The sequence below is a fragment of the Strix aluco genome, chromosome 13 (genome assembly GCF_031877795.1).
Source record: "Strix aluco isolate bStrAlu1 chromosome 13, bStrAlu1.hap1, whole genome shotgun sequence".
Classification (NCBI taxonomy): domain Eukaryota; kingdom Metazoa; phylum Chordata; class Aves; order Strigiformes; family Strigidae; genus Strix; species Strix aluco.
In genome coordinates, this window is record NC_133943.1 from 21795640 (window position 1) to 21823619 (window position 27980).

At 49.4% G+C, this 27980-nt stretch overlaps 1 protein-coding gene across 2 annotated transcripts in view; it reads left to right on the top strand.

The window, feature by feature from the left end:
* Positions 1-701: 701 nt before the first annotated feature.
* The window catches only part of CYSTM1 (cysteine rich transmembrane module containing 1), a 29024-nt gene continuing 1745 nt past the window's right edge, over positions 702-27980 (top strand). The window contains exons 1-2 of one of the 2 annotated variants that reach the window (XM_074838681.1): positions 702-838; positions 13050-13297. In XM_074838681.1, coding sequence (XP_074694782.1) covers positions 13069-13297 — 229 coding nt within the window. In that variant the 5' untranslated portion in view covers positions 702-838; positions 13050-13068. Of the gene's footprint in view, positions 839-11860; positions 12164-13049; positions 13298-27980 lie in introns of those variants that run through there. The other variant, XM_074838682.1, reaches the window with a different exon arrangement.

Consider the following 27980-nt stretch of genomic DNA (forward strand, 5'->3'; position numbering starts at 1 on the left):
TTAAACTGGCCTGATTGGATCTACTAATCGATGGAGGGGGAGGACACTCGGGAGCAGGATCGTGCCCCTTGCTCCCTGTGCATCACCACCATCCCCCAGCCACAGATGCCACCGCAGCCAGGCACAGCGTCACTCTGGGTGGCCACGGCTGTCCCCTCGCCCCCGGCCACCACCGTGAGTCACGGTCACGTGCGGAGCAGGGCAGGAATGGTAATTTAACACTTTGACCCGTGTCCCTGACCTATTTTATCTGGGCAAACCTGAGCAATTGCTTTCGCAGTCTCTGGGCTCGTCTCCCGCTCTCAGCAGAAGGTGACAAGGTGACCAGGTGCCGTGCGGGCCCAGCTCGGCCCCCGCGCCCGGGGGTCCCTGGGGGGGGCTGAGGCAGAGCCGTGCTTAACTCCAGGGGGAGGAGCCCCCCCTGTTCCCACTTGGCCCCGTCTCTGCGCGGGGCTTCCTCTCCCCTTCCTTCCGCTCTTGCTCGGCTACACTTTTTTTGGGGTTTTAATTCCCCTTTTAAGACCTCGCTTCGGGAAGTCTCCGCTTCCCACGGGCCGCCACCCGCCGCCTGACCCGCGGCCCAGACGGGCCCTTCCCCCGCGGCCGCTCCCCGCCGGGGCCGCCCGGCCCCGCCCCCTCACGGGCCGCCTCCGCCGCCGGGCCCCGCGCGGACACGCCCACACACGCCCCGGCCACGCCCCCTCGTGGCCACGCCCCTCCCCGCTCGTGACTGCCCCGCCCCCTCCGCGCCTGGCCCCGCCCCCGCTCCCTGACGTCACCGCCCGCCGCGGAGCGCGCAGCAGGTGCGGGCGGCAGCGCGAGACGGGCAGCGCCTCAGGTAGCGGCAGGGGGCAGAGCCGGGTGTGGGGCAGAGGGCCCACGGTGTGTGAGGGGCTGTCAGACCCACGGGTGTGTGTGAGGGGCTGTGAGAGCCGGGTGTGGGGCTGTCAGCCCCCACGGGTGTGTGCGAGGGGCTGTGAGAGCCGGGTGTGGGGCTGAGGGCCTACGGGTGTGTGCGAGGGGCTGTGAGAGCCGGGTGTGGGGCTGTCAGACCCATGGGTGTGTGTGTGGGGCGGAGGGCCCCATAGGTGCATGTGAGGGGCTGTGAGAGCCGGGTGTGGGGCTGTCAGCCCCCACGGGTGTGTGTGAGGGGCTGTGAGAGCCGGGTGTGGGGCTGAGGGCCCACGGGTGTGTGTGTGAGGGGCTGTGAGAGCCGGGTGTGGGGCTGAGGGCCCACGGGTGTGTGTGTGAGGGGCTGTGAGAGCCGGGTGTGGGGCTGAGGGCCCACGGGTGTGTGTGAGGGGCTGTGAGAGCCGGGTGTGGGGCTGAGGGCCCACGGGTGTGTGTGAGGGGCTGTGAGAGCCGGGTGTGGGGCCAGGCGCAGCCTGTGCCCCGGCGTGTGTCGGGGGAGGCTGTGAGCCGGCAGCGGTGCAGGGAGGACCGACGGTCCAGAGAGAGCCTGGGCGCTGCCGGGCTGTGGGGCAGGAGAGGGCCGTGGGTGTGGGGCCCTTGCAGCGGGGACGTGCTGGTCAGGGTTACTGCTCTGAGGAGGCAGACCTCGGGGTGAAGAGAGGGACCGTCCCGCCTCTGGGAGGGCAGGTGTGGGTGCTGCTCTCTCCGGCGGTGCAGGTCCCCGGGGGTCGCGTCAGGCAGATGCTGTTCTGGAGCAGCGGGATGGATCGCCAGTGAAGCCCCCCAGGCAGGCCTGGGCTGCAATGCTGCTGACCCGGGGGTGTCTCTCCCTCTCTGCCAGCTCTAACGATGCATTTGTTAAAAAAAAGTTGCTTTAAACTCTTTTGGGCTTTGTTGCAGGGAGCCTGTGGGGGTTTACAGCCCTACCCTATGCATCAGGGAGAACACTGCTGCTCGGCTGCGGTTGTTTATGCAACAAGGGGGGAGAAGAGGAAGGCAGGCATCTGTGCTCAGAGCAGATGGGCATGTTTAATACTAATGGGCTTATTTAGTGTAGAGCAAGAGGTATGCTAGCACTCCCTGAATAAAAATAATAGTGCTGCATCGTGTGTTTAAAAGCCATTATAGTTGTCCTGGTTTTATATTTCCTGTAGCTGTTGGAGACCTCATTTGGATAATTAAATGTCATGGTGAAATAGCAGAATGAGGAAAGGAGAGTACCTGCCTCCTTTCCTCTGCCACATTGATCTGGCAGCCCCTTCTGATAGCCCTCTCTGTCTGGGGCAGTGCCACAATCTGTCCCAGTCATCCCAGATCTGTGTCTAGCTCTATCTGAAAGGGGACAAAAAAAAGTGCTTTTTGCTTTTGATGTCTTTGCTATGAGACCTGTGTGAACAACCCAACTGTCTAAATAGGGTCTCGGTAAGACAGTGTGGATGAGTTAAAATGTGCTGAGCAGCTGCCTCCTCCTTTGTGCTATGGTAAATACAGTGACAAGATACAAGGTGTGGCAAATGCTGCTGTGCCACAAAATGGGTATTTTTCTTTCAACTGCATCAGTTGCTTTAATAAAAAGGCTGACCCTTCTTAGAAACTTTTGGTGATAGGAATACTATTCTTATATCAAATAGACTGAGGAGGAGGCTGAAAATGCTGACTTGATAAATTTTAGTGATAGTATTTAGGTGCTTTTTGGAGATGGTCAGGAATTAGCGTGCATGTTGGAAAATTTGTTAAAATACTGATTTGTCATTCCCCTAATGGTTTGAGAGCAGTAACTGATAGTCTGCAGAGGCTGGTGGGTGTCCTCGCTGCAGAGGTCAAAGAGAAGAGAATGTGCTGTAAATGAGTGGCTCTGACATGGGTGGGGGACTCTGATGTGAGCTGAGCAGACCTTGCAGGGTGGTGCCCTGGTGTCAGTTAGAGAAGGGGACTCCTGTGTGTTGCTGCCTTGTGTCCCCCTGGGTCCACGTTACATTTAGAATGGGCAGTGTTTTGCTGCTCAAAAAACCAGAGGTGTTCTGTAAGCATAAGCAGCAATATTCCTGCTTGTAGTGTTGGGCTGGGATGATGGAGAATTACCTGGAGGGCTGTGTTCACAGTAAACAGAGGAGCTACCTGTTTTCAGCCATAGTTCTATGCATGATCAGATTAATATGTTAATTTTTTCTAGGAGAGCAGAGCAAGCTTGTGTAACTCTGAATTTTCAACAAACAGGCCTGCATTTCTCCTGTTACCTGTTTGTGATCTCCCTGTGGTGTGGCTGTAGGCTTAGCAGGGGCTGTGAAAACTTCCAGTGGGAGCTGAAGACTTGAATGAGCAGGGCTCAAATAACTGCCTTTGATATTGATGTTTTCTGCTCTCTCATTTGTGTATTGTCTTTCTCAACTTCCTGTTTCTGAACTGAAACCTTGTGGCTCAATGAATAGAAAATAGCAGTCTGTCATTTTGGGGAATAGGGAAGATAGCAAGAAGCCAGAGTCATTCAGGCAGGCGGTCAGTATTGCCGGGTCTAGCGTTCTGCTGGCCGCAGCTTGGCTTCCTCCAGGGCAGCCTGGGAGCCTCTGAAGCTGCTCGCCCCAGGATGGGAGACGCTGCCTTCTCCAGACTTTGGCATGAAGTGCTTGGCCTCGCACCCTGTGCCGCCCTCCGCAGTCCTATCCGAGGGAGTGTTTCCTAGCTGGGACCTGGTTATGTGGAAGCACGTCCGGGCATTCCTGCTGTCACCGCGCAGCTTTCTTGGAGAGGGAGCTGTGCTGTGCTTCAGTGCCTGCCCACAGCCCATCGGGGCTGCAGGACTCGTCGGGGAATGCCCCTACTTGGAAATGTCTGGTCTGTTGTGTTCCTTACGCCAGGCACCACCACTACTAACCAAAAGCTGCTGTTTCTTTCACTGTATCAGAAAGATATATTTCTACATTAGCATCACAATGCATTGTTGTGGCTTTATTCGATTTTGTGAGCTATTGAGGGCAGTGCCCTGAACTGTAATAGCTTCCCTTGAACCTCTGACAGAGTAAGGCAAAAGCTTTCTTGACATCAGAGGTACTTGCTCTGCCCTGTGACAAGTAGCCATTAAAGAGGGTTCTTGTCTATGCCCTACAGGCAAAGTAAAGCATCGTGTTACAACTGCATGTAAGATGCAGGAAAGGAAAAAAAGTGAGAAAACGTGAGGAAAAAAATCTGTCTCATTCCATTTGCCAGCCTGTCACGAAAATCTCTCTCTGAGTAATGAGCTGTAGAAAATGCCTGTATTTCTGTCTGTATACACGGACTTTACTGTGTCTTAGAAGCTGTGTGCTGCCCTTCAGCATGTTTCCTGCTTGCGATGGTAGAAAATCATCATGCAGTCCGGGGAGTATCTTCCACTAAATCCGTCAGAGTATCAGAGCTGGGGAGGTTATCATGAAAGACTACTGCTGTTTCATTGCTGGGATGCTGCCAGAACACCATCTGAATAACACATGTGAATGTATTATCTGTGCTTATTAATTTTCTTGCCAGTCATACTGAGAGTTTCACATTCTCTTCTCTGTTGGACCAGCAAAGCTTCTTTCTTTAACTATTACTTACAGGATCTAGTTTAACTTGACAATCAGATGTTTTCATTTGAATTTTTTTGTTTTGGTGTTTGTTGCACCTTAAAACTGTCTTAATACATCCCTTTAAGAGCAAAATATATTTATGTATTTCTGGAAGGATCTAATGTAGCACAGTATGCAGAGACTTGAACAAGAGCAATGCATGCAAAAGTGTTCAGAACCTGACACCAAGATGTTAATGCCCATATCTGCAGTGATTTCTGTGTAAAGGGCTTTGCTTCTTTTGTACATTTTGCCACAGGCACTTCTGTAACTGGGCATAGTCTCACCTGGTGTGTCAGCAACAAGTGCCTTGGCGTGTAACGCTGGAGGGGCTGTTCTGTGGTACTTCCCAGCGTTGTAGTTAGTCTGGTGTTAAAGCATATGTTCTTAAAACATTTCATTAGATGTCTAAAAAATTTGAAAATTTTTCCCCATAAGAATGCAGTTCATGTAATAAGAGTAGCAGAGCGTTGGATTTTATTTTTTTTCCATTAACACTTTTATTGTAGGAACTACACTATTTCAGCTTCATACTTTTCTTCTGCCTTACATAACATGTAGGTGGACAGCATGTTGCAAGCAGGAAAACTAGGCAATAAGTTACAAGTAGTATTTCTGAAGAGGTTTTGTATGTTCGGAACGATTGGCGAGACATTGAAACTTGTCTGCAGAAGGAAAATCCTGGCATTCCAGCCTGTGTGGGTGTGAGGCTGCATTGTTAGAAAGTCCTGTGGAGACAGAGCAGCAAGGACACATCCTGTGACTGCGAAGCTCTACAAAGGACATTGAGGCAAATACTGTCAACGTGACTACAGGCCCTTTGGAAAGCTGATCAAAACCTTGGGTTTTGAAACCAAAATCACCTGGAAATGTGCATATCGATGGTTTTGCCAAGAAGGCAGGACAGAGGCCAGGTCTGGAGAGGTGGGGCAGTTTGTAGGGACACAAGTGTCAGCACATCAGGTGTGCTCTCTGCAAAGGCAGGCAGACTTCAGGGCACCAGAGGGCTTGGAGGGTGCTGGGAGGAGGCAGCACCTGCCTCAGGGACTCGGGAGGTTAAATACTTGTTCACCCAAACCACTGCTGTTCACTCTGCCACTCTGCTGTTCACTCTGATCTGGTGGCTTCAGCCACTCAGAACAGCAGGTGAGATTTTTTTGGTGAAGGAAATGCCAGGCAGCCACTCGAATAAGGGTGAGGAAATGCACCTCTTCCTAATGACCATGGAGTATCATAGCCCTGGACACCTCTTAAGGAAATGGTTTGAGCAAAGCAGCATTTTCTATCTTTTCCTTTGACAGCACAAAGCTGGGCTTTCCACTTCTGCCTGGACCTGCATTTTGGGAAGTAAATCAGTTTTGAGCAGCTTTTGTCAGAAAAGAGGCGTGCAGTTCTTGTGCAGTTCCCCTTCAGCGGTTCCTCTAGGCTGATGGTGCTACCTGGGGAAGTGGATGGACAAACCTGGTGGTTTGGAAGCGAACCAAGCAAGGATGGAGTCTCTTACAGTTTATCCTTAGCACACCTTTCATGCAATCACTAAATGGAGCTTGCAAAGAAGCTGGTAGGAGGGAAACACAGCACCAGTGCCATTTAAAAGCCACCTTGTGCTTTTTTTTTTTTTTTCATTTGGATACTGTTCGTATGAAATGTAATTTAAATGCTAGGCTGGTTGCCAGGAGCTGGATTGTTGATGTTAAATGTACTTTCCATTAGAACTCTGTATTGGAAAACTACTTCCTAGTGCTGCAGGCATTGGAAGGGGTGGGTTACATCAGGGTGCCCTGGTTGCCCTTCTCAGGATCTGTGCCTCTCACCATGCCCTCCGTCTGTGCAAAGGCCAGCTGAATCAATACATGACATGCCCCAAATGTGGTTCCTCCTGACTAGAGCAGTGTGTGAGGTGCGGTGCTTGTTCTGCTGCCCTAAACCCAAACAACTTCTTGCCTTTAAACTCCTAAAATCTGCTAATTGGGTTTTTTTTGGGGGGAGGGGAGATTGGGTGTTCCAGATGCTGATCTACTTTGTTTTCTTTAATTTACTAATCCCCCATTTGTTTCCAGGGGGCTATTTCTTGCACTGTTCCCTATGCAACAGAAGGCATTTAACCCTGTTTCAGTACCCAGATTAGATTGTCATCTCCCCCCACATATACAGCTTTGTATTTAGTTGATTCACTTGCATAGAAGATTACATTTGAAGGGTCCAACTTGCAGACAGCTGTCTGTAGGGATTGGTATTTCTTTGCAGGTGGGTTAGCAGCTGTGAACACCTACTGTGTAAAAGTGCAGATGGTTCTTCCATGTATGCTTTTTTCAATTTTGCCACGATAACAAGGTATTGTCAGTGCCAACAGACAGAAGCAGGTTCATACTTGTCTCCAGTCACTTTGAAGGCCTGAATTATGCTAACCTCAGAAGAGATGCTTGGGAGCACCAGCCTTGTAAATGGCCTTTTGGAGAAGGGAAGAGGGTGAAACTGGGTCTTCTTGGCAGGGTGTGAAGGCTCTTTGTTTGGAAACCCCTTGTGCTAGCAGAAGAGCTTTCCCTCCATCACACTTTCCCTTGTTCTCTTCATTCTTCTTGTTTTCCTGCATCATGTTATCTTCTGACCAAAAATCCTGCCTGTTCAGAGCCTCATGCTGTGCTGCAGGGCTGCTCTTGCCAAGTGAGATGGCGGTCAGATATCTAAATGAGGCTACAGATTTATTTTTTCCTAGTTTAGGGGGGGAAAAAAATCCTTCCCAGTGATTCGTAAACACAGATGGAATAAAGGTAGATCTCACTTGATTCATAATCCACCATGTGCCACTCTGTAAAAGCGGGTAAATAGGTGGCAGCTTGTGGGTGATGAGGCTTTGCCAGGTTGAAAGTAAGGCTGTTTTCAGAGACTTGTGGAAGAGTCTGATACCTGGTCAGTGAAATGGTAGAAGAGCCTGCGTTGGTGCTTCGGTGAGCAATGTGTGCGAGAAGGATGATAGTCCTAGCTGTATGTGTGCAGTGATAGGCTCTACACGAGCTATTCCCACTTGGAAGGATCTTGCAGTTGCAATTAGTACAGTGCAGCTTGAGCTCTGTGTTTGGCTTGGCATATGGCGAGAGCTGTCCTGGGAGTGGGCTAGGAAAGGACGGAAGGCGGAAGGGTGCTGCAGCACTGCGCAGCGGAGCTTCATGCAGCCTGCTCTCTCCGACAAATGGTAAAACTAAAGGCATAGCAATGGGTGGCAAGAATGACGACAGAATAGGACAGGCTTTGTAGAAACAAAGTTCTCATCTTGGGAGAGATGCCTGGAGAAAAAGAGAGAACAAATTCATGAGTGTTCTGAAAGAGGAGAGTCAGGACCAGTGACCGACTAGTGCTGTAACAGCTGCATTGGCATGCTGGCCTTGTATGAGGGAGTGAATTTACAGCAGTAAGAAAGAAGTAGGTATTTTCAAAGCTTAATGATGAAATTTGTTTCTCTAAGGTGCATTGGTTGCCAAAGTGGACAACTTAAAAAAAGCATCCTAGTCCTCTCCTTGCACGTTTTGCTAGGCCTTAGTCAAAGACAGGTTACAGATGTAGGAGGACTTACGTTCTCACATGGGATGGCGGTTCTTACGTATTGATATCTCTGTGTGTCTATATATATACATGCACATATAGTGCCATATGTATTCTCTGTATGATATATTGTGTGTGTACTCTTACTGCAGTGATTTCTTTTTTGCAGACCTTATGGGAGATGGTGCAACCTTTTGGGGTATGGTAAGCTGCTTGTTTAAAAATAAAACCCTTCTGTTAGGGTAAATGAAATTATGTTTGCTCTGCAGTGTGAAACAAAGGAGTTCGAATATAGCTTAAGGAAACTTAATGATATATTAACAAACTTACCTCTTAGCAAATGTACTAATGGGGAGTGGGAAAGGAAGGAATAGGAAAGTGTTTTGTCATTCTCTTCAGGTGGACTAGTAATTTCTCTACTGTTAGAGAACCAGCAACAGATATGCCAAATGCTTAGTGACAGTCAAGGAAATCTCTTCATTTGCTAAGTTTAGTGCTAAATGAAGTTTCACGTCGGGTGAGACTGTGCAGTGCTGTACTGGCTGTTCCTGACGGACCTCCTGCAGTGCTGTGAAGAACAAAGGGCTTTACTGATGCATTGGCTTCTTTCTTTCAAGCTTTGCCTCTGAGAGGTGCTCATCAGGAAACCCACAGATATGAGCCCTTATGCAAGCTCATAGGAGTTGGTCTTGGTTGCAGCTCACATGGAATTACTAATTGGGGTGAGAACCCACAGCAAAGCTTATAATACGTTTGACTAGGAGTTCAAGCATGTCTCTGAAAAGTATCTGCTTAATGATTCAAGGCTCTGCCTTGCAAACACATACCCAGGTGAGTAAATAGGGCTAAATAGGCAAGTAAAACCATGAATGAGTTCATGAGAATGAGGAAAATCTAAATATTGTCACACAGTTCAAAAAGGGCAAGTAGGGAAGGGTGTATGTGTGGCAGTAACTGGCAGTGGAAGTGGGGGACAAGGAAAAATTCTTCCCAAGAATGTCACTGGGGTCAAAGACCATTGCAAGGAGGCTGACCTGCACAACGGAGGTGAAGCTGGGAGGGAGTGGACAGAAGTAGTACTTAGGACCTCTGGAAGACCTGGTTTCCACAACACCTCCTGGGTGTACTGAACGCCTTGATAAATTCTTCAGGAGTTTTCCCTTCTTATTCATCACAGATAAATCTCCAATACAGTTGCTGCTGAAACTTCTTGCTGGATGCTCTCTTCTACTTCTTGCCAAATCTCAAGTTGTGTTAACTTTACCCTCCACTTCGAAGGGAAAGGCACGACAGTCCCTGCCCCTGTGATAGGGTTAAAAATAACTCACTGCTTGAGTATTTTGAGGTCTGTTTCTCACATTTAATGTAGGGCCCTCTGGAAGCAGTCTGCAATGGGAATTATATGTTCGTGGATGAAGCAGACAAAAGCATTCCACCTTTGCCCTGGCGGAATATGCCCTTCTTAGTCTCATTCTTCATCTTTTCCACTGTTCTGTTGTTCTCTGGAGGTCTCTGCTTAGGCATCTGTCTGGCTTTTAGTAGACTTTCTCCAGTTCCTCTCCTGCATTAACAGGCAGAAGCTCGGTTACTACCTCCACTCCAAACATGCCTCCTCTTCAAAAACTGTTTTGACATGGCTAACATTGAGCTGTTTAACAAAGAGCACTGATTTCCCTTTCTTGTTCCCTATGCCACCATGTCCCTGCTTGCTCGAGCCATTGTCAGACTTGGATTTTTAACTCCTCCTGTCCGTTTTCTCAGACTTTTCTGCAGAGCTGCTGATGTGCAGGTTTTTTAGCCAGGCTCTCATCTTACTGCACTCTTTCAGTGTTTTCTGAGCTTTACCAGGTACAGCCTTGTACAGCTGATAACCCGTCTCCGACCTTTCTGCTGAGATGCTTTTCTACCCATGTGGTTCCTCCGGCCACTGTACCAGCTCTCTGAGGGACTTTTGGTGTGGTCCCATGGTGGGTGCTTGTACAGAAACCAGGCAGCCACAGGATAGTGGGCAGGCTCCCTGCTTGGGTACCAAAGGGAGCAGGGAGGGCTGAGTGGAGGATGGCCTCTGGGGGTCCCGCACAAGGCTCTGTGGCAAGGGAGCAGTGTGATGGCTGAGTTTGTTATCCACGGCTGAATTTGAGTTCACAGACAGCTGAAGAATTGCAACATCCTTTAAGCCTTGCTACAGCACTAAAATGACAATGATATTGAATGTAGATAAATGAATTGATGCATATGAAGGGACAGAAGGGACGACTGGACTTCACTGCACTTCACTGGAAAGGATGGGCTGAGCTAACTGTCCTCTTAGGTCGAGGGCTTTGGAAAACCAAAGTAATGAGTGTGAAGCTTTGCTGGAGCTTGACAATGATCACCAAAGCAAGCTGAGCCCTGGGGGGTTCTTAAGAAAAGGTTTACAAACAAAAAACATCATCTGTGGTTTGCTGTGTTTGAATGCCTTGTGTATATATCTAGGATGCCAACTTACAGCCTAGAACAGATCTGGAGGGACTCAGAGAAGGGGGAGGTGAGTGGAGGAACTGGCTCCTGCCGGAGGAGCAGACAGTGGGCTGGGGTTCTTCATCCTGGAACAGGGGGCTCCCACATGCCTTCTCCCTCGTGGGTGAATCCCTGAATTCCAGAGGGTGACTGCTGTTCCCTACCTCCTGCAATCACCCCGGTGGGCAGGAGGCAGTTTTCCACAAGGCATGCAGCAGAGCTTTGGATCCCCTCATGCCAGGAGCAGGCGCTGCAGCTGTGTGCCGGCTCAGGGAGGCTGAGCAAACTCGGGGGCGGTTCACAGGGGTCTGCTGGTTGCCTGTCCGGCTTGAGCACCAAATGGTTCCTTACCCTGCCGCATGCACTGGTATGTAGCTGTACGCACGCACTCGCTCTGGCTTTGTTCTTCCCTGGGAACTTGCTTTTGGCTGCTATTTTGGGATGATTTTCTGGGTTAGATGAACATTAGTGACCCATTATGTCCCAATTTGTTGCATTGAAGTGAGTTGTAGGGCTTGCTGCCTGCCTTTCACTGCCTCTTTGAAGGGAGAATTTCCTTGCTGCAGACTTGGTAGAGGCGTTGCAGTGCAGTACGGTGGTTAAAGAGCCTCAAGTTAAATGTATGTTGTGCTTGTCTGTTTTAAAATGAGTGGTTAAGCAGTCTGCCTGCCCTGGCAATGGAAAAAAAATAAATACAATTCTTCTAATGCCTGGCATTGGTTAAACAGTTAAAATTCTTGTCAAAGACATTAAGAAATACCATTTGAAAGGTAACAGCACTGCTTTAGCAGTTAACTGGGGCTGTGCCTGGCTTGCCCAGCAAGAGGAACGCTTAGAATGGTTTCGGGTGAATGACAACTACAGGTTGCTGAGGTGTGGAAAGACCCAGCCTGCTGAGTCTGGAGGGCCTCGCGGTGTTGTCGTGGGAGGGACGTCAGCCCTGCTCCCTTGAAGTGAGCCTCTGGAGTCATTTCGAGTTGTCAGTGCTCTCCTGGGCATTGTGTGTGATCAGACTGGCTGTTGCTGCGAGAATGGGATGGGGCTGCGTGCAGGGGAGCCCCACGGTGCCTGTACAGCAGCGAGCATCATGCTAGCGTTCAGGCAGGAGTAACATGTAAATGAGCAGAGAGCCTAGGGATCCCTCCTTGGGGAGAAACAGTCAATGCTCTCTGAGGTGATGAAATAGCAAGCTGTAAACAAACAAGGCTCACTTCAACACTGTCAGGGACTGCAGCAGCTAAACATAGCCCCAGAGGCTTGACTCACTTGGCTTCTGCCTGTCAGATGACTGCTCTGGGCTCACTATAGAGTTACAAAGGTGAAATTCTTCAATCTGCGTCACACCAGAGCTCAGTCTAGAGTGCTAATGGTCTCCCCTGGACTCGAAGTGCACATCCTCAAGAGTGGGTGCACAGTACTGAGCACCCAGGTCAGCCTAGCCCAGCTGCTTGCCCTTTCCAACACCATTCAAAGAGGATTCTGCTTGTCAGCATCTACTGCTCCATGCCAGCAGCAGCGAGCCTCAGCAGAGGCAAATTCTGCTCCTGGTATTTCTCCCTGAAGCCTGTGGCATGTGGGCAGAGGTGTGCAGCAAAGGGGAAATGGTGACCCTTCTGTATCTTGCAATGGTAAGACAAAATAGCACAGTACAACTACTTCAGTCAGGATGCTTCCTGAACACAATTAAGGATAATTCTGATTCTCAAACAGGGAGAAGCTTCAGAAACTAATGTAAGAAATGGTTTGCTTAGTCATGCTGCTTAGAGGTTAATTAAAGTTGCATTATTGTGACAGTCTCGTCTTTTGATGGCTGTACCATGAGTAATACATTAGGTTTTATGAACATCAACTCTCTGAGGTGTCTTTAATGTTGCTTTTTGAATGAGACTGAGCCCAAGGTTTTGATTGCTTGTGGCTGCTTAATGATTCAGTTGCATATTACTGGAAGAATACGCAATGTGCTGGGTTACAGTGTCATCAGGAAATTACTCATATGCAGTCTTGCTCCAGAGTGCTGATCTAGATGCTTGTAACAGTTAGGAGAAGTGTAATGGACATTCATGTTCACTCTTTCTCCTGTTGAGGCTATCAAACGTGTCTGGAACTGGCTGCATTTCTATATGGTTTTCTTCTTTAATGTTGACAGAAACATGAAGTAGTCACTTCTAAATCTCTCTTAAAAGCAATTTAATCATGAGTGGAAGCAGAGGATTTTGCTTTGCAGTTGCAAGACTGTTAAATGTCTTAGGATGAGTAGCTGATGCACAGCTAGAAAGCAGCAAGTCACTCTGCTGCTGAGCTAAACTCATGTCACTTAAAAGAAATAGCTTCAACTCAGTCTCTGCCCCTGTGATAGGGTTAAAAATAACTCACTGCTTGACCACGTATTTTGAGGTCTGTTTCTCACATTTAATGTAGGGCCCTCTGGAAGCAGTCTGCAATGGGAATTATATGTTCGTGGATGAAGCAGACAAAAGCAAACCAGTTCTTGTGTTTGTTTTCCTTTTTCTGCAGGACAGATTCTGCATCCCACATGAACTACGAAAATCCTCCACCTTACCCTGGCCCGGGCCCAACTGCCCCTTACCCACCCTATGCACAGCAACCGGGTGGTCCTCCTGGCCCCTACCCAGGCTATCCTCCTGGACCTACTGGGCCATACCAGCCAGGCCAGCCAGGTTATCAAGGATATCCCCAGTATGGATGGCAAAATGCACCTCCGCCTCCAGGACCAGTGTATGCAGATGGGCCTAAAAACACAGGTATGCCTAGCAGCTGTGGTGCAATATAACTGTGACCCTTTCTGGCTTGCAAATGCACGAGTACATGTTGACCTTGAAATAATATGGTTACCAGCATCTGGCCCTCACGGGGCTGGAGGAGGTGGATGCTTGTTTGAAGTAGTGATTCTGTTTATAGCCTGTTTTTCTGCTTTATTTTGCTGTTGTGTCTCTAACAGTTCCCTGGCTGTTGGAAGATACTGCTGAACATCCCTAATGCCGATCCCTCAAGGGAATCCTTATGCTGAGGTGGTTACACGCGCTTTGTGCTGTCTTTAAATTTGCCACAACTTTCATTCTGCCTGTCTTTTGGTTGATAAGTTTCAACTGAAGGCTACACAGTTAAAGCTTGTAATATTCAAATGTACAGCTCCTACCAAATTAATGTGTATCGGCTTTCTTGAGCGCATCAATATCTGTTCAGGTGATCTAATAGTGCCATTGGAATCATTCCTAGGGTCTTTTTTTTCTGAAGCTGTTATCATTGTCTGGAAAATCACAGATTTCTGGGAAGGGAAGGAAGATGGTGTAACTTACCTTGGCAGCTAGCTGGTCTGTCTCTGTGCCACACCCCTTCAATATGGTGTGCTGGTTTACTCTGGCACCCCTGGAGCCCACTGCAGTGCTTGGTGCAGGCTTGAATTGTCAGAGGAAGGCCGAGAAGATAGTTAAGGGACCAGAGCATCTTTATACGAAGGGAAGCTGAGAGAGGTTGGGCTGTTCAGCCTGGAGGAGAGAAGGCTCAGCTGGGCCTATCCATGTGTTCATACACATGATGGGAGGGATGAAGAAGAGGGAGCTGGACTCTTCCCAGTAGTGTCCAGTGTCAGGACTGGAGGCAGTGAGCACAAACTGAAACACAGGAGGTTCCTTTTGGACACAAGAAAACCTTTTCTACTATTAGAGTGATCAAACACTGGCACAGATTGCCTGGAGAGGTTGTGGAGTCTCCATCTGAGGAGATACTCCAAATCTGACGGGACAGGTGTCCTGGGCAGCCTGCTCTAGCTGACCCCGCTTGAGCAGAGGGTTTGGACCAGATGACCTCCAGAGGTCCCTTCCAACCTCAACAACTCTAGGATTCTGGCAAGGTTGGGTGTGGTCCCTGCCTTTCCCCCTCTGGAAAGAGGAGGGTTTAGCTTGGGGTTTTTTGGTAACTCTTTATCTTGCTGGTAAGGACACTTACCTAGAGACCAAGTTTATTCTTGTCAGTATTTCACAGGCTTTGGTTGTAAAATCTGTTTGTACATCATGGGAGTGTACTCACCCCCTCACCATCAGCATGGGGACTCATGCTGTCATGCCAACAACTCCAGTGCCTTCTTTAAGGCTTTTTCAGTGGGGAAGTCAGAAACCATTATCTCCTCTCTTTCTCTGTTGCAGTGAATATCACAAACAGACCTGAGCTGTTGAGAAGAGTCTTACATACTTATAGCTGTTCTGGCTGCCTTGGAGTAGCAGAGGATGTGGCCAGAGCTACCAAAGGGGAGGTGTGGGGAGCACTTCTGTAGAGGTGCTCTCCAGGCACTGTGCTTTAGGTGGGAGCTGGTCTCAGGAAGAGAGTGTGTCTGGTATGGTCATGGACAGACTAACCTGGGGTGGGAAGGAATGAGACTAACATGTACCTCAAAACCCGAGTCAGTGCTTTATAGCTATGCAAGGCACTAGCACTTGGGTACTACTGCTGTAAAGACCAGCAGACAAAGTGGGTATCGAAGCTAACGTCACTTGGAAAATTGTCAGGACTCAGACAAAAAGCTTTTACTTTTTCTTGATTCTCCTCCTTTGAAACACCCCTGCTTTTTTTTTGGCCAGTCCATCAAGCTGGAACCTGATCTTTGTCCTGTGATGCTTTAACAGAAGTCTTCTGAGAGAGCTTTCAATGAGGCTTTGTTTAATGATCACCTCCAGGAGTGTCTAATATAGAATGGATGTCCCTAATAAAGCTAATTTTTTAAAAACATGTTATCCTAATGCTGTATATCTGAGGCTGTGGCTGAACCTCTAATAGAAAAAATTGATGTCTAAATTTAATCAAGTCATTACAGTCTACGTAGCTGGTCTGACATGATTTAATGTGGCTTGTCACTTCTTGTGGTGTTTCCAAGCAGTTACCTGGGAAGAGCTGTGTGGATGCTTTCCTTTCAGAGTGGATGTTTTGCTCTCCTAGATGACTTTTGCTTAATCTAATGAATTAGGCTGCTCCAAGTAATGCATCAGTATTTCTGAACAAGTGTCCACATTGAAAACTAGGAAGTTTGCTATACCTTTAAATTTCATACTTTAAGTTATTTTACTGTGTAGGCAAACTGCAGAGTGGGCTCTTACGTTGTGGATCATAGCTGGTGTGCTAATGTGTGGAAGTAATTATGCATCATATTTTGGTCTTGAGTGGATCACACAGATGGAAATAATTACTGTTGAGCTCTCAATCTGATGGTAAAGTAGCATTTCATAGTGACAGTGTTTTTTAACAATTTGTGGCCTGTCTGGAGTAGCAATGGACATAGCCTGTTCCGTTGACCCTTGGAGAAGAAAAAACTCGTATGTCTTGCTTTCTGTATTAAAAAGAAAGCTGCATCTGAGATGTAATGGAAACAGCTTAAACTTAGTACTGGTTTTGTCACCCATGCTGCAGAAGAACTTGTGAACCACTGAGCCTTGCTTCAAAGGCTGCTGTTGAAGGACTCTTCAGGCTGAGCAGTGCTGGCATGAGTTATGTCACGTGTGTGTGGCGTACGTGCTGCAGCCACGCTTCTACCCAGCCACAGCACCCCTTCTTCTGTGTCTGCAGGAGGTGGGAGCTGTGAGCCCAGACTGGAGGGTTCGGCCCTTCTTGTTGGGGTCATGCTTGGCAAGAGTGGGTAACATCTAGACTGGAAAGAGAAAGTTATTACTGTTAAGTGAGCAATGGCTCTGCTTAGAGATAGGTGAGAAAGGAGGATGTTGTCGTCTTCTCAATATGACATTGAATAGAGGGACATATACAAAAGGCTTGTTGGAGGAAGGTACAGCCCAGAACAGCACTGAACAAGGAGAGCAAGCACTGTTGTGTAGGATTAGTTAGCCATGATGACGGTTTAAGTCGTAGCAATCAGCTTGTGGTTTAGGCATTAAGACTTAGTGGTGTTGGCCCTGTGACTCCCATGTGTTACAGCACTGTAGAAGAGGGAGACTGCAGCTGATAATGGCAACTGGTGGTCCTTTGTCCCTTCTCCCTGAGTGGATGGAGTCCAGTGCGTGCAAGCTTGCACCCCCTCAGAGTCACCTTAGTTACCTCAACGCTGTTGGGCTTGAAAGGCCATGAAGCATGTTTCTTCTCCAGGTGGAGGAACAGTGGGCCAGGGAGGGTAGGTGGCTTGTTGAGGCGGCACAGAAGACCTCATGGCCCTGGGTTTGGATTTTTTGTTATTTTTTTTTATAGCTGGCTTTTGGGCTTGTACAGGCTACCAACAGCAAAGTCTCCAAAGAAACAGCACTTCTTGCATTTTGCAAGGGCTAATAACTGACTTGGCTGTTGTTCATTAGAAGTAAACAACTTGACCTTTACCTTTAGAGCTGATAATTCATATGCTGAGCCTGAGGGATGTTATTCTTAAGGGTATCTGATTCCATTTCCTAGCGCCGTGAACTGATTTGTGCTGATTTCCATCTGCATCTTTCCTGCTATAAAAACTGAGGGCTGTCTTCATGTCTGCCCAGGCGTGAGTTCCTGGAACACTGTAGATCTGCCATTTGGTGTCACACAATGCTTTGGGTAGCTGGAGGGAACTCACCTGCACCAGAACAAAGCTGGGAAATGCACAGCAGTAGGAGCACAGCGCCTGCGTGGAGCATGGCGTAAGGACCAGGGGCTTGCTTAGGAGGAAGAAAATATCTCATGTCAGCAACAGTGTTTTCATTATAGAATAATTTGGTATCAACTAGCATAAGGAAACCACAGTATCTGCTGACTGGTCAGCAGGTACTTTCTTGTCTATGTAAATTACAGTGAAATGTAATGCTGTTGATAATGGCGTGCTTTAAAAAGAAGTGGAATGAGCCAAAGTACAAAGTGACATACTAATTTTGAAAGCACTAGGTGATGTTAGCAATTTGCCCAGCTTAATTTCACCCCCCCACCCGCCCCACTGATACATAACAACGTAATGGATGAGGCTATTCCATGCTGTGCCAAAGGGAAGCAGGCTCCGTCAGCAGCCTTCCTTCCAAACAGAGGCAAACAAAGCTCAGTATTGCGTTTGACCTATTGTGTGCACGGGGTGGAAATCTTATTTCTGGAAGCTGATTACTTGTAGCAAAGCCGGCTGTGATAAGAGTAATAGTCACAGTGATGCTGCCTGCCTCCTAATGTTTGGCCAGCTGCGAGAATAAACAGGTCACCTAGATACAGTCCCTGCCTTCTGCTCTAGGGATTTTTCCTCTTTACCAGTCTCTGTGTGGAAAGGAGGGGACCCTAATCGCTCTGGTTAGGCTCTCTGGTGCCTTTCAGTGTACCCTTTCACTTCTCAAACTGTGTCGAGCTGAGCCTTCCCCAGCAAAATTTTATTTGGAGGGCAGCATGTGGCAATTCCAGCAGACTTTCTCTCTGTATATTGACCCTTTCTGAGCAGTATGTGGGAGCATTTAGTTTAACTGTTCCTGTACCTTCAGGACCTGCAACTCCAGACAGCTGGTGTCGTGCCATAAAAAAAAAAAATCTTACTTGGCAGTTATCATCTTATCTGCTTCTCATACTGAAGCATGCATTAAAACCTAATGTTCTCTCTCGCCCCCCCCCCCCCCCCCCCCCAGGATTGCTGCATCATACCTCCCTCTGTCCCTGGCTCATGTCAGCTGACTGCACAAACCATGGGGGCTGTTTGCTGGCAAACAATGCTGTCCTGGGGCTGATGTCTGACCTCACCTTTGCTGCTTTTCACCCCGAAGGAGGGGATAATCTGAGAAAAGCTTCGTGCAAAGAGAAGGATTTTCAAATTCAGGTCCTGTATTTGAAAACATGCTTCCAACAGACTGGCTAAATGAGGTTAAGGCTGGCTCTGTGGTGGACCAAATTAAATGAGGCTGCTGTTCTGGACAGTCCTTGTCAGCTGGGCACCTAGGAAATTGTGTAAAGCCTTTTTGAAACAGACTGTGGTACTTGATCCCTGGGGGGACTGCTCAAGGAGAGTATTGCTACCTACCCTGCGTGACTACTCACTGTGGCATGTTCCCTTTGATTTAAAACTGGACTTTGTCCCTCCTGTCTGTCACCCAGAACACGCTTAAGAAGGCTTGTAAGTAAACACTCTTGTAAGACTGAGTTTGTGCTGTGCAAATCCCTCCAAGCCAGGTCTTCTTTAAATCTAGGACTGATGCTGAATTTCAGGGAAAACACTGACTCAAGCTGAGGAATGTGCTGTTCATAGCCCTGCAGTTGACTTGGTGGAAAATGCCTCCTTACTTTAACATTAAATTAAGATTTCACTGACTATAAAAAAATGTTAGAGGAAGTTCTCAATTTCTCTAGTTTTGGAGATGTCTCTGCATCTGTTGCAGTCTAGAAGAAAACTGAAGGGTCTGGAGCCCTGAATTACTCTACTTTTTAGCTGGGGGGAAGCTGGTTTATTATATGACATGTCTCCTGTACGCTTTCTAAGCTGTGTGATGGGGTTTATAGTGCTTTGGAGAGCTGGCCAATGCCTGCTAACACTCTGCAGAGACATGAGTCCTTACTACATAAGTTATGCTTTTCTCCTGTAAGGAGTGCCTATAGCCCTGCTTTTTAGAGATGCTGAATCCTTCCTGGGCACATCTATACTCCATAAATGATAATTAGTATAACTTCCATTATCTCAAAGATCTCTGAATTCCATCCCTGTGTGCTCAGGTGAGGAAATTCACCTCTTTCCCAGCCCTGAGCTCAGCTGCAAGAAAATCTTCTACACAGTTTATACATAACCCATGCTTGGAGTACATGCAGTGTGTGAGAGGGGAACAACTTTACCCTTGTGTAAAATGTGGCCAGCGCAGCGTTGGCTCTGGAAAATGCTCACTTGGCACACCTGCACAGTGATTTCCCTGAAATGTGTTGCCTGTTCAGCTTCCTGAAAGCTGAAACAGCTCTCTAGGATGATCGTAAGAGCTTCTCAGACTTGTGGGAACTGAAAGGCAGCAATTTGCCTCACCTGCTGGGTGGTCATGCAGCCACAGAAGAGAGCAGGTCTGATACCAGCGCGGGCAGCTGAGATCAGTTGCTCCTGCTTGAGTCCAGGCTGAAATCTGGGCTGGGTCAGCAGCAGCTGTCTGGTGGCAGAGGCAATTTGCAGGTGAAACATACTGACAGTTTGCTTCCTTGATACTTGTTTTTTACTCAGGTGACTTGGTTTTTACTCGGGTAACTCTGGCAGTAGAGCTGTTTGTGTTTGCAGCTGGGGATTGTGAAACTTGCTCTAAGCATCTTGCAACTTTGGAAGATTTTTGCTCGGAAGTAGGCTATTGTATTTCCATCAGGCTCTGACTGCTATCTGTTTCAGGAGCGTGCTATAGTATTTCCTGAAATCTGAATACGGTGTTGGTAGAGACTGTGTGTACAGTGAAAGCCTCTGGGCTGAAAGGAGTGATGTGGCAGGCGTGAAGCTGTTAAGCATGAGCAAATATCCCCAGAGAGGAGAAAGAATAATTAAATGCCTTTCTTGCCAAGAGACTTAGAGCCCAGGCTCTTCCCTGAAGCTAGGCCAGGGAGGAAGGAGGCCTGGGGCAGAGAGGAGCCTTGTTGACAGCTAGTGTGAAAGTTTTAGTTGAAGTGCTAGGGTCCCTGTTCCCCAGTCATGCAATCTCTTTTTCTGCACTTGCTGTCTCCGTGGGGTTTACTCCAGGACATATGGCTGTCTGGGAGGTCAGGGCTGGGTGTTCCTTCCTCCTGCAGTGCCGGCTCTGCAGTGTGTACCCCAAAGGGTGGCTCAGAAACACTTGGTTTCTAGTCACTGTCACCTCTGCGTGCCTTGGCTGACACTAACGCCCTCGTGCTGACTTATCCTTCTCTGGCCTCCATCCTGAATGGGAAGACTTTCAAAGGACTTGGGTAGGAATGTTTTAAAGGTAAAATCAGATGCACAGACTGACTTGACTTAGCAATCTACTGTGGGCAGCACTTAACCCTGTAAGAAATTATTATTAAAATGGTGTTCTGCAGTTTTAAGCAAGACTTCTTGCTTGCTGACTGGACAGGTAAAAACAAAACTCTTGGTGCAGAAGTGGCTTGTGATAAAAAGCACTTTATTCACATGTGGGAAAAGGCTTATTGGTCCCTTCTCTGCTGCGTGCATCTTCCCAGATGAGAAGACTGTGGTATTAATTAACGCTTCTGTTCTGAACAGTTGTTACTATGGCAAACAACCGTTCAGATACCACAGAAAGAGTTCTTGGTCTACAGTAGCAGTGTTGGTAATCTGCTTGTTGCTGGTTCCTCTTGTGTGCTCCAGGCCTTGCCTAATAGCTAACAGCAGCTAGGAGTGTAACTCACTTGTCTGCACGCAGAGTGGGTCTGTGTGCTAGTATGCAGCTGGAGCTAAAGAAAGGTAAACTTCAAGACATAGTGCTTTTCTCATGCTCCTAGCCCTCTTGCCTTCGGAAGAGGAAGGAGTCTCCACAGCTGGCTGGTGCTAGGCTGGGCTGCCCCTGGGTGTGCATGCACCTCGCTTCTCCCTGGGCTCCTGAGTTCTTGTCTGAGCCTGCCCCTTGGCTTACCTGAAGTGAGCTTTTGCTGCCTGCCTGGTGCCATACCTGAAATACCTAGGCAAGGGCCAGGGGCCTGGTGACATGCAGCAAGACTTTTGGGAGGGCTTGCAGAGCTCAAGGGCTCTCAGGCACCATTGCTGCTTTTTTTTGGGGGGGTGCTCCCCATGTAGGTAAGTCAGTACCTTAACAGTAATGTCCGTGCCTAGGCCAGGATGGGCTGGTTCTGTCATCAAAGCTGGCATCCTTGTACTGCAATCCTTGTAGACCCAGTAAGGCACTGTGATAAAGAGCACTACAGTCTTAAGGTCACCATCTATTTTATACCAAACTGGGTGAAAAGTACTGCTCATGCCTTTCCCTCATGGAGCTAATGATTAACATATCAATTAGGTACGAGAAGAAACAGAATGTGTATGCTTAAGATAAAGCAGACTGTACGTGACATAACGAGGTATTGTAGTATTTGTTTTAAAATCAAGTGGGAGTTATTTGCACCGGATTGTGCAGGCTGGTACTCTGTGATTACAGGGAGTGCTACCATTTGCAGGGTAAGCATGATTCATTGTGATCTACACTCTTTAAGGTTGATTAGAAGATGAGAGGTCTGCTCAGCTTGTACCCTCTCCCATCCTGTTTTAGAAAAAACAGTGGAAGCGTCAAAACAACTGAGTGTTGTCTAGTGCCTCTGAGAGAAATTGCCCTTGTTTCTCTTCTCTGTTGGACCACCAGTCCCAGAGTACTAATGGGCTTCTGCTCATAGTGACAAGGACCCTGGCATGCCATAGGAGATCTTTGGAGTGCCTGACCTTGGAAAAAAGAGAGGCACAGAGCAGCTAATGAAGTCCCCAGTAAGGCTTGCCAGAGCAAACTGGGTGGCTTTAGCTTGGAGGCATTCAGCTTCTGACAAGAGGCGTACAACACCAGCAGTTCCCTTAATTGACATATTTTAGGTTGGGGTTTTGTTGGCAAAGCTATTCCAGTAGAAAACCTGATCTCTGTTAATGGAAAACTGCTGGTTGAAGTGAGTTGGGAAGATGTTGGGTGTCTTGCACCACTAATGTGCTGTGCAAGACTTCCTAGTGAAATGATTTTAAGACTTTTGGGTAAGGTGCTTGGGGTTTTGTTATGCTGTCTCTTACTGTACTGTTTATAGGGAATCCTCTGCTTATGCAAGACTGGGAAGAGTGAATAAAGGTGCTACCACTCACTCTTGATTTCCTTGGGTACTTCTGTCACTCTGTGTTAGTACTTTGAAGCTGATGTTCGGTTGCACAGTGTCCAAATGAGAGGATTGGTATAGGGTGTCTCCAGCTTAATGAGGGGCTTGGCTCAGGATAGTTTATCTAGCCTTCCTTTGAACTGTTTCTTTACCCTATGCACTTTGGTAGCTGTAAGTGAATAGTTGACCAACCTTCACCTGTTCTGCTCTTATCCTTTCCTGTATAAGCCCCACACCCAACTAGTTGATGAGAAAATCTTTTCAGCATTAATGCTGTATGGCTGTGTTTAAAGTTTCTCTGGCAGTTTGTCTGGTGACAGTGACAGAGCTGCAACTCCTGAAGCATTGATGAAACTTCAAAGAAAGTGATCATTAAACTCAAACTGTAAGGGAGAGGTGGTTGTTTTTACTTAAGAGCGTTGCCCAGATGCTCTTGAAGTCTGAAGACTTTCAGTAGCGACTGTATTTCTTCTCAAACTGCAGCAGTGGTTGACACCAGCTCCTGTGAGCTGACAGTGGCAGAGCACTACCCTCTTGAGACGTTTCCCTCTCTGGGAGAGGAACTCTGCAGTGAAAGGCAGCGACCTCTCAAATGTCTATTTCAAATGGGCTTCTTTGGGGCTTTCCTTGAGCTTGGAAGGTGAATGGGTTTGGTAAAGTACCATAAACCCCTGCATGGGGAGAGCCACAGCTTTGTCTCAGAGGGTTTCTGCAGAAAGGTACTCGTGCCACAACGTACTGCAGGTTTAAATGACTTTCAGCTTTTAGCAGAAGAGAATGAAAGGGTGTGGCTTCTTCCCAGTGCTGTTTCACTGTTTCTAACAGAGGCACACCCCCAAACCCATGGTGGGTCTCAGAAAGGTCTTGACGTAACTGCTGTCCCTTCTCCTGTCCCAGTCCTGCCCTGAATCGCTGGTGGGCAGTTGTGCCTGTGTATGAGCCAGTTCAGTGCAGGCCTGTAGCAGAAGCTGCCAGCAGCAGTGCCACGCAGGCTGCTGAAGGTGCTGGCTGGCAGGGGAGGAGCAATGCCCACTACCACTGAGACCCACTTGTGCTGAGAGGCAGCATGCAGCAAGAGTCAGCTGAGCAGCTGTGTACTTAAAGTGCTGATTTCCCACTGCACAGGCCCAGACTTGGAAAAGCCATTTTGTTTAATATTTTAGCAGGTGTTTCATAACAGCACTTTATACATGCTTTGAACATGCTTTGTCAGTATGCCCTTGATGCTTGGCTGTAGTTTAAAACTTCTGATGGATTAATCGTAGATACTTTGGGCAAACTCTCCTTGTATGCCTGCAGTCATGGACAGCTTACTATAAATTGCACAGGGCAGCATCTATTTCAACTCTGCTTTGGAGCAGGGAGGGTTATAGAGACCCATCCTCCAGCAGAGTGTGCAGTTAGACTTGATTTCACTGACTTCTTTGCAAGTTGTCAACTCACCAGCAAAATCCTTTACTGGTTTGTGTGCTACGATGGAGGACTTGCTAATGTTTATGTATCCTTTGACAGCTCGTGTCTTCTGCATGCTCAAGCATTGGTCCTTGGTAGTTTAGCACTGAGCTGCCGGAAGGCAACGTGGCTTTAACTCTATCAGTAAAAGGCAGCGGGGCTAAAACTCTTCCCCGGATGGTGCCTTGACTGCAGCTACAGATATGGCCACCTTCAAGCAGGATGAAGATGGGTTTGACAGGAGTGGCTGAAACTAGTAACTGCCCTCCAGCCCATGGTTTGCATTGCAGTGACGTGGCCTCCTCCAGTGAACAGATGCTTGCCAGAGGCTGGCCAGAGCAGCTGCCTGCACTCTGGGTGAAGTGCCAGACCTCAGTGCTCAGAGGAAAGGGTACCCACCCTCAGGCCTGATGTTCTCAGCCCGAGAGCTCAATCCATCTCAGCTGCTCCATCAAGGGCGCTGAGGGTATGTGAGGCACCCCCAAAGCAGTGTAACCTTACGCTGCCCACCAGATTTGGGAGTGTCACATGCTTTGTTCTGGGGCAGGGAAGGGTGTGGGGTTCCCCTGGGTTTCACTCAGCCTGAAGCTGCAAGAAGGACTTTGTTCTGGAGCAAGTTCTGTGGTATCTGTTCCAGCTGGTGTTTTCCAGAGGTCAGAGTTGCTGTGCTGTCTCCAAACCACCAGGAACCAGTGTTTCCCTAAACGTTCTCCCAGCCCCCTTCTGCTGTGCAGATCTGGATGTCTCTGGGCACTGTGGCCCTCAGTTCTGGCTATGGCAGTGCTCTGGCAGCAGTAATGCAGCTCTCCACGGCTCCGAAGCAGGAAAGCTTGAATGACACCCAGCACTTGGTTAGAAACCAGAGCTGACTTGGGGCTCCAGCACAGGGTCCTGGTTTGGAAGCTTCCTGAGCAGCCATGGGAAAAGCACCCTCATCTGTGGGCTCCGAGGGATGGCAGCAGCTGGTGAGCATCCTCTCCCAGCTCGATGTGGGCAGGAGAGCATGGCTGGCAGTACTCCACTGTGGTGAGGAGCTCTTGGCCCTCTCTGCCTGTGTCATGCGCGCTCTGCCCTGCCGAACAACTGCGTGTCGTCGTCTTATACAGGACTCCTGGAGCATTTGGTGTGTGGTTTGCCTTTGCTCATTGTAACAGGACCTTCTCAGAGGAAACAAAGGCACCCAAGAGTTAGCTGCTTTTTCCTACCCTGCAACACACCGGTGCCTCCTTCAGTCCTTGCAAGCTGAACTTGTTCTGCGCAGCTCTGCCCTGCTGCTCTCCCTGAACAGCTCGGTTGTGTGTGGCTGGGTTTGCACAAAGGCATTATGTGGCGCCAGGGCTCGCTTCTTGTCACAGCTCAGTGTGTGAAGCCAGACAGAAGGGCAGCTCTGTCTGCTGCAGGGGAGAATGCTGCTCAGCCGAGGAGGGTAAATGGATCAAATGTCAGGGTGTCAGGCTGCTCCCAGCAGTGCCGGTCAGGGAGGGAGAGCAAAACTGTGTGGGCAGCTCTGCTAAGCCACTTCTGCCCTGGACAGCAGGGCACAGTCCCCTTCTTTCCTGTTGCTGAGCAGTGGGTGACTGCTATAGCCTGCTGCGCTGGGGACCCCACCGGCTGCTCGATGACAGCTTGCGCTGCATGGAGGTGTCTGGGAACGAGCAGACTTGGGGTCACCTCACCAGGGAGAGCAGGCATCGATTAGAGAGTCACTGATAGAATGCTGTATAAGGTCAAATGCTCACAGGTCTTCATGCTTTTGCAAGTCTTTCATGCGTGTTTTTGAGTGCAAGTTTGGGGCTGCAGGTAGGTAGGAGGGAAGGGCCTGACCAAAGTCCTGTCTGCCTTGGGACAGATTTCCCTTTGGATGGGATGGATCTGTGGTCCACCCTTTCAAAGGGATCCCATAGGCTTTCTTGGATCGCAGGAGAAGGCCAGGTCACAAGTTACCGTCCTCCTTCTGTGCTCCTTGCTGGTGCAGCAGGGCTGCAGGCCCTGGGCACAGCCCTGCCCTGGACACAGGCCGTGGGGAGGAGGTTGTGCAGCCTCCCACACTGCTGCAGGGCTGCCAGGTTTCCCTCAGGTCCTGGCTGCTCCTGCCTGGCGGTGCCTGCTTTGGCTCTGCTGGGGCAGGCAGGGCCGGCAGCTCCTGGGGGAGGAGAGCACGTGGCACCTCTCCTGCTCTGGCACAGCCTGTCACAGCAGTGCAGCACACTGCCAGCCTCCTCCTGGGGCTGTCTGCAAGAGAGATGTGCTTCCACCCCAGCATTCCTGAAGCAAGGGCACCACACACTGTGGCTGAATGCTCGCAGGCAGCTGCAAAGCCCTGAAAGGGAGGATGTACAGTGGTGCTTTGCCAGCACCATGTAGGGGCTCCTCTGGAGCACAGCAGATGCCTCCTCTCTGTGTTATTCCCGTTGGCAAGAGGGAGGCTGCAGTACAGACTATATCTGAAGGCAGATATGTGACGGGGTTATGGGGCTGCTCCTGTCTCTGCCCCACGCTGATGGTGGCAGGATTTCGGTATCATGTAATCCAGAGCCCACCATCCTCCAGCCATGGGTCTCAAGAGAACTGAAGTGGTGAAGAGGGAGCTGGGGGTGGGGGGGATGTTTTTCTGAGCACAAAGCTCCTGTAGGACGACCAGGCTGATGACATGAGCTGTCTCCTGCTCAGGCCTCTGCCTGTCAACAGCCTGTGTTCAGCCACTCGACTTAAAGCACTAGCTGCCTGCCTGGGTCAGACTCCTGTGTGAGGGCGTATTTCCCATGCAGACCATAACAAACAGGCCCAAGAAAGCTTTAATGAAGGAAGGTCACATGCCTGCCTTAATCTGCTGTAGTTCTGGGCGTGATAGCCCAAGCTCAGTGAGCAGGAGCCAAAGGTAAACTCATCTGTCCCAAATGGGCTTCAGGGGCTGGCAGAAAGAGCAGGCAGCACACTGACCTCAGGTAGGAGACACTGCTGGGACAGCTCCATCGAAACCTGGGGCTCCCTCCTGTGCTTTCAGGCAGCTGGCAATGTGCAGTAAATCCCAACAGCCTGCTGCGAGCTTCTGGGCAGCCCTTGAGGGGCAGAGATGAAATTATTTCTGGCCATGAGGTGATACCCTGAGCGTTTGTGGGAGTGATCCAGGCATCCTCCCCTTGGCAGTCTGAGGATTGCTGCCTGCTAGCCTGTTAAGAGCTGGCTGTGCCTCGGGTGCTGAGCAGGCAGGGCTGGAAGTCCCCTAGCATGCAGGATGGACACAAAGCTGGAGCAAGGATTGATCCCTGCCCTGACTTCCTAGGGGTGGAGGCAGTTTTGTGTGTGATAGGGCTGGAGCAGTGCCAGGGAACGGCTACTTATTAAAGCAAGCTGACTTAGTGGTGCCAGTCTAAACACACAACAAGCAGAAAAACTGCAAATGCACTTGTAGGTGCAGGAGCTGGCATCTCCTGGAAAACTCTATCCTGGGTGCCTATCCAGCCTTTCCTGCCTGTGGCCTGGCCAGACCTGGCAGCAGGCAGGTTCTTGTCATCTTCACTGTGCTAAAACTGGCTTTTGTGCATGGAAGTGACCCAGCGGCAAGGAACCCACGCGCCTGCTGCTGGTCCTGGAGCCCTCTGGCCATGGGCGCTGTTGGTGTTCCTTGAGCGCAGCTGTGGAGGCTGCTGGAGGGGGCTCTGGACGTTGTGCATCCCAGCTCCGCCACAGCCACCTCCTGCTCTCCTCGCAGGGACCCGGTGGCTTTAGAGCCGGGTCAGCCAGAGCTGATCCCTGCTGTTTCTGTGGGGCCTGCTGCCTGGGAAGAACAAGCTCTTCCCACCCCTGAGAAGTGCTGGCTGGTGCAAAAGCACCCTCTGCCCAATGTCCAAAATGCAGAGTGAGCTCTCTCCAGCCTTGAGGGGCAGGAGGGACATTGCTCTGCCACTGACTCGGCTCTTCCCAGGACTTGTCTGGACCCACTTACCCCCGGCCCTTCACAGGCAGTAGCTGAATCTCACCCTGGGACTACCTCCTGCCCTGGGCCCTCGCCTCGTTGTCCTGCTGTAGGCTCCCCAGCAGACTTACAGAGGACACTGCTGAGCACATCAGCAAAGCTGGTGGTGCCTCTCTGAGAGTGTATTTAAGAAAGGATGAAAAAGGCCAGAGAGGGAGGGGAACAAAAGTGAGAAACAGCAGAGGGTTGGAGGAGGAGGTGCTCCAGGTATTTGCTGCGACCTGTGGAGGACTGTGGAGCGGGTGGGTGTTTCCAGAAGGACCTGCGGCCCGTGGAGAGGACCCGTGCTGGAGCAGGCT